The sequence below is a fragment of the Haplochromis burtoni genome, unplaced genomic scaffold, assembly GCF_018398535.1.
Source record: "Haplochromis burtoni strain Fernald_Lab_line unplaced genomic scaffold, NCSU_Asbu1 Contig_851, whole genome shotgun sequence".
NCBI classification, from domain to species: Eukaryota; Metazoa; Chordata; class Actinopteri; order Cichliformes; family Cichlidae; genus Haplochromis; species Haplochromis burtoni.
This window is the reverse complement of record NW_024583212.1, coordinates 3116-14033: the sequence shown is the minus strand read 5'-3', so window position 1 is coordinate 14033 and position 10918 is coordinate 3116. Positions and strand designations below refer to the sequence as shown.

General features: G+C 43.0%; 1 protein-coding gene across 1 annotated transcript; it reads left to right on the top strand.

The window, feature by feature from the left end:
- Positions 1–6903: 6903 nt before the first annotated feature.
- On the top strand, positions 6904–10700 carry LOC102311269 (phospholipid phosphatase-related protein type 5; the record flags this gene model as incomplete). The annotated part of the gene is given in 5 exon segments (XM_005950771.3): positions 6904–7623; positions 8757–8889; positions 9161–9411; positions 9508–9684; positions 10575–10700. Coding segments are annotated over 5 exon segments (891 nt in total), but the record flags the coding sequence as incomplete, so codon positions are not given.
- Positions 10701–10918: the final 218 nt, after the last annotated feature.

Sequence of the window (10918 nt, the reverse complement as noted above, 5' to 3'; positions counted from 1 at the left end):
TTAGCCTAATTGCTCCCAGCTGTGTCTCCCTCCTGTGGCCCATTCCCTGATTACTCCCCGTGTATTTAAGCCCTGTGTTTTCCTGTGCTCTCTGTCGCGTCGTCTGTTTAACGCCATGTCTGTCTGCATCATTCTGTGTAACCCGGTGTTCAGTCTGCATCTCTCCGCCATCTTTCTTTGTGTATTTTGTTCCTCCTCCCGTGCGTGTTTGGTTTAAGTTGAGTTCTTTAGTTTTCCCCAGTTTAGGTTGGTTTACTCCCCGCTCTGCTCCTCCTGTTTTTGTCACCTTATCACCTCTGCAAATAAACATTCACTCGCACCCCCGTCAGTGCCTGCATCTTGGATCCTTTTCTCACTACACCACACGACTGCTGCCCCAGCCGTGACAGTACGGAGCAACCACAAAATGGACTGGATAACCCACACATCTAATGCCAGGGCAACAGTTGTGGGAATGAACGTGATAGAAACAATCCTTGAAAGAAATCCCTATCTCTGCCAGCCTAGAGGATTTACGGACTTAATCGCCGATCTGCATGAAGCCTGGGAGGCGGTGCAGGGTCGGGAATCAGCTGACTTTGTCTGGCAGCAGCGAGCAATGGCCTTCCCGGAGCCGCCGCGTCAGTTTCACCTGCTGGAGATTTTGCCCGGCCCGTTGGAGCCGGCAGCCGCCAGTGTGTCACCCCACAGCCGGATTTTGGGACTTCACTGCGGCTGGCTGTGGTGAATGAGAAGGACACTAGTATTGTTTCTGAGACTATTTTTTGGGGGGGGCTGTGTGTTGTATGATGAAGGATAGCGGCCGTAGTTTACCTACCTCCATCATAACTGACCTCACCCAAGTGGGCATTTTTAAAACTTCCATGAAAGTTACAGGCTGTGTTTCTTCCGCTCCTTCTGAGCCTGGATTTGGTAACTCTGAGACAATTAACCCCACTCAGAGGATGTTAGGGACAGTTTTTCACCTGCTCCACTTCTGCTACAATCGGCAGTACAGTCAGCCACTCTGAGTGAGTCAGTCACTCACTCAGCCTGCAGTTTTGCCGTTAGACCAATTATCAGTTCTGTCATTAGCTCACTCCAGATCAACGCCAGTAAAACCAAGGAGCTGGTGGTAGACTTCCGCAGGCACAAGCATTCTCCACTGCAACCACTGAACATCCAAGGTATGGACATTGAGGCTGTGGACAGCTACAGGTACCTTGGTGTTCATCTGAACAATAGACTGGACTGGACTCATAACTCAGACGCCCTCTACAGGAAAGGGCAGAGCAGGCTGTACCTGCTGCGGAGACTCAGGTCGTTTGGAGTGGAGGGCCCACTCCTGAAGACCTTCTATGACTCTGTTGTGGCTTCTGCTATCTTTTATGGTGTGGTCTGCTGGGGCGGCAGCATCTCTGCTGGGGACAGGAAGAGACTGAACAGGCTGATCCGAAGGGCCAGCTCTGTTCTAGGATGCCCTCTGGACCCAGTGGAGGTGGTGAGTGACAGGAGAACGGCGGCTAAGCTGTCATCCCTGTTGGACAACATCTCCCACCCCATGCAGCAGACTGTGACAGCACTGAGCAGCTCCTTCAGTGGGAGACTGCGGCACCCACGGTGTGGGACGGAGAGATTTCGCAGGTCTTTCCTCCCCACTGCTGTCAGACTCCATAATAAAGACTTTAACTGATCAAACACACACATCCACACATGTGCAATAATACTAAGTGCAATAATCCTTTCTGTCATCGTTGTATTTTTACTCAGTTGTATATAGTATTTGTATTTGTATTCTATTTTTATCTTATTGTATATTTATTTTATTTTATTCTACTGTATATAGATATTATTTTATTCTATTCTGTACAGTTGTGTACTGTATTTATTCTTATTGTATTCTAATTTTTGCCTCATAACTTTTGCACTGTCCACTTCCTGCTGTGACAAAACAAATTTCCCACGTGTGGGACTAATAAAGGTTATCTTATCTTATCTTATCTTATCAGCTCAGCCATCAGCTCTGCCATCTGTGCAGCCTTTAGTGCAGCCTGTAGCACTGTCTGCAGTTCAGTTACCTGCCTCCTCATCCACTCATTCCTCTATTTTGTCACCTGTAGAGTCTTTGCTTTTACCTGCCTCTGTAAAGGAAGCTATGGCAATACAACCCGTTATGGTCTGTATTACTTTCCATACAGAGCAGAGAGACGAACACGTTAAAACTGAACTGGTTCCTCAAAAGCTGGCCTGTTCACAGACTTTAACTCACTCCAGGGCCTCCCCAGAAGCTGAGTTTTAGCCCTCAACCAACTCTGGACCGCTGGAGACTAAAAAGCCAGCTGAGAACTGAGCAGCGTCAGTGCTCTGTGCAGCTGCAGTATGCTTCATGTGTGCCAGAGGCCCACGTGCCTGCTGGTTTTATTTTGTTTTTGCCAGAGGCCCCTGTGCCTGCTGGTTCTGACTGTTCTTGCTGGAGGGTCCGAGGAGCCTCTTCCGCCTTCATTCTTTGCTGGGGGGTCCAAGGAGCCTGTCCATCACCACCACCTGCGGTTTCCACGCCGTCACCTGCAGCTCCATCACCTAGGGTTTCCACATCCTCGTCTGCAGCTTCATCCTCATCTGCAGCGTCATCCTCGCCTGGTCCAGTCTCAGCTCCAGCCTCGCCTGGTACTGCGGCTGCCACGCCGCCATCCGGTCTGCGTCTTCGACCTCAACATCGCCGGCCATCTTCTAGGCCGCTGGTTGGACGTCATCGCCATTGTGGACATCCTCCGGAACAGTGTCGCCGCCGCTGCCTTCCCCGCGTCCGGCCTCTGGATTTGTGTCGCTGCTGCGATCAGTTTTTGGATTTGTTTCTCCACTGGCGCCTTCCACACAGCAGCCTCCGGACCTGCTCTTTCACTACCACTGCCTTCCGCGTGGTCGGCCCCTGGATTTGGTTCGCCTGCGTTGCCGCTGCCTGAACTGTGTCTATGCCGCTGCTGCTTTTGCGCAGCCGACCCAGAACTGAATTTGGATTTTTGTGCCGTCGACCTCGGGCCGACCCCTGAGTTACCTTTTGATGGACTTTTGTACCGTCATCTTTCAAGTTGACCTTGTGGACTTTATGTGAACTATTCCCTGACCTCTGGTGATTTTTCTGTTTTGAACTGTTTCATGGGCTCCTGTGTGTGTGTGTGAGGGACATTTTGATTTGGGTTCCTGGAGCTCCTATTTTTGTTTTGGTCCGTCCTCATGTTTTCAGATTTGTTTATTAGTTTTCCCAGTTTAGGCTTTTCGCACCCCAGCCAGTACCTGCATTTTGGATCCTTTTCCTCACTACACCACATGACTGCTGCCCCAGCCGTGACATTAGTTTTCAAATAAGACTGGTTTCTGAGTTTTACAGCTGGGGTGGACAAGGTTAAGCATCAGGCTTTCAAATGAATTAAAAGTCTGTCTGGGTTGATTAATAGGCTCATTTGGAAGATTGGTGCTGTCGAGGATACTGTATTGTTCTTTCTTTGTGATTGTTTATGTTTAAGTTGTTTGTTGCTGGTTTTTAGTTTGTTTTTTGTCTGTTTGGGAGCTGACACAGTCTCTATGGAGATGGGTTTTTGGGGGGGTAGCAGGAGGAGAGAAGCTGCAGAGAGGCGTGTAAGACTGCAACTCTGCTTCCTGGTCCCAACTCTGGATAGTCATATTTTGGGGGGTTTAATAAATTTGTCCATATTTCTAGAAATGAGAGCTGCTCCATCCAAAGTGGGATGGATGCCGTCTCTCCTAACAAGACCAGGTTTCCTCCAGAAGGTTTGCCAATTATCTATGAAGCCCACATCGTTTCTGGGACACCACTCAGACAGCCAGCAATTTAAGGAGAACATGCGGCTAAACATGGTCTGATTGGGGAGGGGACCAGAGAAAACTACAGAGTCCCACATTGTTTTGGCAAAGTTGCACACCGATTCAATATTGACTTTAGTGACCTCCGATTGGCGTAACCGGGTGTCATTACTGCCGACGTGAATTATGATCTTACTGAATTTACGTTTACCCTTAGCCAGCAGTTTTAAATTTCCCTCAATGTCATCTGCTCTGGCCCCTGGAAGACAACTGACAGACAATAACAACTCTGAACAAAGAGAACATGTTCATATCATACATTCATGTCTTTCCGTTATAAAGCTACAAGGGCTCGTTTGTTAGCCCTGCAGTCGGCTTACCCACCCCGACTCTCGCTCTATGGCTGCTGTATGTAGAGTTAATTCCCTCAAAAGATTTACAAATGTGTGCAATATGATCCAGAAACGTAAAGTTGCCTCTACAAATGTCTACAATGAGTGTGTTACATTTGAAGATTTGACCGCACCACTTCCATTTATAAACACGTGAAAGAGTCCCCTGAGACCTAACGATCACGTGACTGTCCGTTTCTGTGACTTTAACAATGAATCTTCCCTACCCTGGAACTTATCTTGAACATATGTTGAATATCATGTTTTTCCTCTTTTTATTGACATTGTGCTTTTTTTTTTTCATTTTCTCAGTTCAGATCAGAAGAGTACAATCCACCCATAAACAAGTAAGATACTCGTGTCTTCAAATTATTGTTAGTTTTTAACCATTTTTGTGTGATGTTGTAAATTTTACTGTAACTTAAGGCAAAATAAGCAAAAATCACAGTGCAGTTCAAAACTTTTGTTTTGTTTTAGACCAAATCCCTTATACAGTTACAGACTCTGATGATGAGTAACCTCCAAAATAAAAGCTTTCCCCAGGCCGCACTTGTGACAGTACAGGTTATCATGTATGATGTAGTGTTGTGTATATAGATAGATAGTAGCAATGTATTTTCTTTTATTTTTAAACATTTTTCTAAACAGGCTCCACCACTCTGCAGTCTGCCCCCCAACCCACTACTAGCAACCATCATGATCCCCCGGCCAGCTCCTTTCGCCAACCTACACAGCTATGCGACCTCCCCAGCAAATAGTCTGCGTTCAGTACCTTCTCTAACGACGGTATGCTTTGAAACAATGAGCTGCATCACAATTACATTGTAATCTTAACTTCAAAACACTAATTTATGCTGCTGAATATCATCTTATTTTGCTTTTTTAGATTCCATAGAGTCTGAGGCCAGTTCTAAAATTTTGTACTATGACATTTTATGAACGGGCTAAATTGTAAACAGTTTTAACAGATTGAACTACTTAAACATGAATGCAAGATGTGAAGCCATCACTTATGAATATCGTTGTTTTTCTCATCACAATGCTTGTCCAGTTTATCACAAGCCAGTATTCTTTGTGTTATTGTTCTTTTTAACAGATGCAGCCTTCTAAAAACGTATAACCATGGGGACAGAGCTGATCAGAGAAGTCGGGGACCTCCGTGAGGAGTTCAGAGCCTCCGTTAATCTTGCAGCACTGAACCTGTTGATGCCGGTGTATTGCCTCTGGATTAGCCTTTTAACAACATAGATGAGATGAACAATGCAGAGGCAACTCTGCAATGACTAGAGGCAAATGAAGCACTGGTAAGTTCTTAAAGGTTAGGGGACTTTTGTAACCCAGAACTTTAAAAATTGTCCAAGTTGGTTAAACTGCTTAAAAATGGCCTTCTGCTGTATGTTCTGCTTGAATATACAACAGCAGGCTATCCTTGGAAGATCCAACAAATCGGAATAGAAATACATTTCACTGCAAATAGTTTGGCTTATTTATTTTATCTCTAGAAAATTAGGCTTTGAGCTATTCAACTAATGGCTCTTTGGGAATCGGTGAAGCAGCAGTTTGCTGATTTCTGCCTTGTGACTTTCATATTAATCAACCTAGTAGTTTAGATGCTTTCTCCCTGCTGAAGACAATTGACAAGAGGTTATTCATATGTAAGATCTAATTTGGTCTTTTTTTCTTCTTTGTTTTGTTTGTTTTTGTCCTAGTTGGCCTAACTCGATAGGTAAACGCTGTTTCTGAGTTTGCCTTTCCCCGAGCAGTGCAGAAATGTCTCTGCTACGCTCCAGATCGGATAGCTGGTGCAGGATGCCTGATACCGGAGTAAACATTTAAAAAAACAAAACAAAAAAACTGACTTGGACCTAATATATGTAACAAAGAACCTTTTTCATATCATAAATTACTTTGTTATTGATATAGAGATTTCTGTCATTTTTAATTGCATAATGCGAGATGCTTCATATTATAGGGATATTATTATGGACGTGACAAATTGTAAGATAATGTCCAGCATATAAAGGGCATCCTGTTTGTGGATCATACACAGGGATTCAAGGAGCTTTATTTGTCATTCGCATCACATGTTAACATGAGGTGGAACAAAATTATGTACACACGGTCCCTGAGTGAAAAGAAACAAAAATGATGAAGAAGAGGAAGGGTTTTGTTTTGTTTTGTTTTTTAGTAATAAATAAATAGTTGGGGTTTTTGTTTTTGTTTTTTAACAAACAGAAATGACAAGTAATAAGAAAATACAATAAATAATACAATAAGTAGAGTACAACAACCTGAGTACCAGGGAACCTCCCCATTTATCTGGGCTTAGGACTGGCACTGGGACTCCACTGGCCTGTGGCTCCCCCATGGCTGGGTTATCAGATGGGTTTCCCATTATTTTCAGTAGCTTTTCGAAACAGTTTTTTGATCTAAGTAGACATGTCAGGCATACATTTTAACAACTATGTAGCTCTTTGTAGTGAGGTAGAATGATTAAACAAAGCTTAGATTTATTTGATCTTTCTCCAAATAGGAGTAAAGATTTCCTGGAGGTGTTACAGAAATGACCAAAACCCCAAAATGAATTGAAATGTTTACAATTTTTAAAAACTGTCTTCTTTTGTTTGGTTCTCTATGTCTGTCACAACAAAAAAATCACATTTAGAAACTTTAAAATGTCAGATGACACGTGATTACATTCATCTTTTATTTACAGTCTATTGACCTAACCTGTGACGTGTATTGAAAAGCTCTCAATGCTCTCTCCCATTCACTCGACCTGCTCTTTAGTGAGTTTGTGTTCAGCAGACTGTAAGTGACTCTTTAGAGATTGTTCACTGAAACAGAATGAACTCGCTGGTCCACTCAGATGATTCAGTAAAGTCACAGGAGTGGAAGGACGAGGTTTCCCACTCACAGAGTCACTGTGGCTTTCCTCTAACAGCCTGGTCATCAGTAGAATCATCATCACTGTCTGCATTTAGATTTTTGTGCCTAACCTCTGTATTGCTTGACATTTATTGTTTCAAAACTGGGTTATAAACCGTGAGGGCTGGATTTCCAATTATAGTGACAAAAAACAGAAATCTTGAAACTGGATTTGGAAAAAAATGGTGACTGAAATTTGAATGGCTACTTTGTCTTCATTACATCAGCAGCAAAGACCTCAAAAAGCTGGATTTTCCTGTTCAACTGGACTAATGTGGTAACCGATGCTGACTCCATCATGCTGTACTTCCAGGTGGTGATACTCGCTGCTACAGTCATGCTGGTTTACTACTGTGAGTTCACTGACACTTTCAGTCCAGCAGAGCAGGGCTTCATTTGCAGAGATCCCACTTTGACCAAACCTGATCCTGGACCTGAGCAGAACAGCCGCATGCCACCTATAATACTGTACTCTGTGGTGAGCGGACTACCTGTTGTACTGGTAAGTCAATAGAGCTACAGAAAGCCATGCATGTTAATGGACTGTTAGTATCTGTCAGTTAGTCGATATCTGCAGTGGATGGAACCATGCATTATTGTGCATTTCACAGCAGGTAAAATAAGTATTGAACATAAGTATTGCAGCAGGTCTCTGCAGGTGATTTCAGCAGTGCTGGAACAAGGTTCCACAACACCTTCTCAAAGTCATCAATATCTCTGAGCCCCCCACCTTCACGGCAGGGTGAGGGTGAGGCAGAAGGAAAAAGCTGCTGTTCTAGTGGATATGTGCAAACTTTCTCCATGTGTTGGTGTTGTTCCACCTGTATCCTTTATCTGGAAGCTCTGTCCTCCTTCCACACCATACTGATATTCATGGGGAAACTGAGTCTGATGTTCAGCTGGGAAATTGTCTTTCCCATACCTGCACAGGCTCAGTCTCTAATATTCACCCTCTGTAAACACTTTGCTGATGAGCTTATGGTCAGTTTTGTAAATTGTGGTTATTTTAAGTGTCAGAGAGGATGATTATCCAGTGTATGTTTCCTGATTGTGTGATTGACGGGTTGTTAGTCGACGTTAACGGAGTTGCAGTCAGAACCACGCCCATCGCATATAATTTTGAAATACTAAAAAGGTGAAGATGAAACGTGCAATAAGGCTTCATAATGGGATTTTACAAACTGGAGGGTAACATCATGGTGGCTGTGTTTGTCTTTTCTGCTGTTTGTGGTTGCTGTACGTGGCTGTTTGGTAGGCCCCGCCCACCTCTGCATTAGCTCTGCTGATGTTTTCTCTTCAATGGGTCAAAATTAGTGTGTGGCTAAAATAGCAGAGGATGAACCTTCAATATTTTTTTTCTCAACAAAATGTCAAATGCTAATGCTGACACATGATATGGGTTTTACTGCATGTCAATAACATATCACATAAAAACATGTGAACAAATAAAAATTTGATTTAATAGTAACTTTTAAAATCAAAGCTACATCATTTCAGCAAATTACTGGAATATGACAACGCCATCATTACTGCAAACTTTTCAGTACTGTATACTACAGCTAACATTTTCTCCAATTTATTCTTATTTAATTTATTTTGTTTTTCAATCTGTGTTTTTTTTTCTTCTTTTTTCAGATTTCAGGGGTGGAAGTAGTCATCTTCCTCTTTTACTACAACTCAAACAACTTTTATGAGCAGGAGAAGGTTGTTGTCGTGGGAGACTGCTGCTATGTTAACCCCATGGTGCGCAGGACTGTCCGTTTCCTTGGTAATGTAAGACCAGCCCAAAATATTCCCACCATTGATTAACCCAGTTGTCGTGTCTGACATTTTTAAAATGTCCTTATAATAATGTTCTGGGCTACTGTAGAGCTAAACACAATTATGGTGTCTCTTCTAACGTTTTAGGATCAGATATGTTTAAAATGGCCATTTTCACAGAATTTAAATGAACCGTCTATAATGTAGCCTATGTGAGTTATGCAATAGTTATGTTGGTTTAAGTTGTATACAAATATCACCTGTGTGTCTTTCTGTAGGTGTCTTTGTCTTTGGTTTGTTTACAACAGACATTTTTGTTAGTACTGGTCAGATGGTCACAGGAAGTCTGGCTCCCTACTTCCTGTCTGTGTGCCAGCCCAATTACACTGCTCTCGGCTGCCAGGATACAGCGTTCTTTGTGAGCCAGTCAGATGGCTGTACTGGTGACCCTGATGACATCATCAGAGCCAGGAAGACATTTCCCTGCAAAGAGGCTGCACTCAGTGTCTACTTAGCTGTTTACTTGGCAGTGAGTAGATCTGTCTTTAAATAATCCAACAGTCTTCACCAATGTCAATAAAGTAATATTTGGTTAAAGTGTCAGAGAAATAATCTTCCTTTTCAGATGTACATCATGTCCTGTGTTGGATCTGCAGTGGGGCGTCTGGCTGGGCCCTTTGTCAGCCTCTCATTGGTCAGTCTGGCTTTGCTAACAGGCATCAACAGAGTGGCTGAATATCGTAACCACTGGAGTGATGTTATAGCAGGACAAGGCATTGGTGCTGCTGTTGCTGTCTTTCTGGTCAGTTCCTGTTATTATTAGGCTTATTCATATCAGTGTAGACTTCATTAGTGGGTCATTATGAAAAACAGATATGCCAATAAACACAGCATTTTATGCTAGCTCAAACCTGAAGTTAAATGACTGTTTATTTGTAAACTCATAGAAAACCTCAACCTTCAGTACTCTGTGGAGGTGTTAGGTCTGCTGTAGTGAACATGTAATGTTTGAAGAATCTGTCTGTCTGTCTGGTCTGGTCTGGTAGTGGGAGCAGTGTGACAGTTCAACTGTTTAGGAGGGAGATGGCGAGGGGAAGAAACTGTTCCTGTGTTGGTTGGTCCCAGTCTGCAGGCTTCTATACCATCTGCCAGAGGGTAGCAGGTCAAAGAGTCTGTGTCCAGGGTGTGAGGGGTCTGTGATGATTATCCCTGCCTGTTTCCTGGTTCTTCAGAGGTACAGGTGCTGGATGGAGGACATGTTTTACTGAAATTTTAGTCATTTATTCAAAGTCAGAAAAAACTGCACATTTTCAAGCAGCTTTTCAAAATAATTAATCTTTCCAAGAGTAAGTTCAGCACCTTACTTCTGCACATCATTGTGTAACTTGGTCAAACATATTTAGACTCTTTCCTTAATAGAAAACCGATCTAATGGACTAAACTGCTGCAGGACACTCTCACACACACAAGCTGTGCTTGCATGGATGAACATGAATTAATTTTTTCCACTTCGTGAACAACAGTCTTAGTGGGGACAAAGATCTGGGTCACAGAAACAATGTAAACAAAAATAATAGAGCTCTATTTCCCTGCAGTAACAGGGAAGTACTTGCCATCCAAATGGTTGATCCGTGTGAAAGGAATAATTTTGAATGATCAAATGTATTCAACTTTTCTTCTATCTCTTCCTAGGTTGTTTTTGTGGTTCAGTATTTCAAAAAGAGACCTGTGATTCCCCAGAGTCCCTCAGACTCAGGCACGGCTAATACCGATGAGGTTTCCCCTGAAGTCAATCACAATATGGAGACCAGTGATAAGGTAAGGTATAAAGGACTGCACTTTATACCATGCTGTTAGGGCTAGTGGTTGAAAACATGGATAGATAGCAACAGTGGCATTACCTGTTACCTTCGATACTCCTATATTTGAACCTTAACATTGTTTGTTTTTTTGGGGGTTTTTTTGTTTTTGTTTTTTTTTGGGTTTTTTTGGGCATCATGTTGCTTTTTAGAGCCAGAAGTGGCCATATTTGGAAG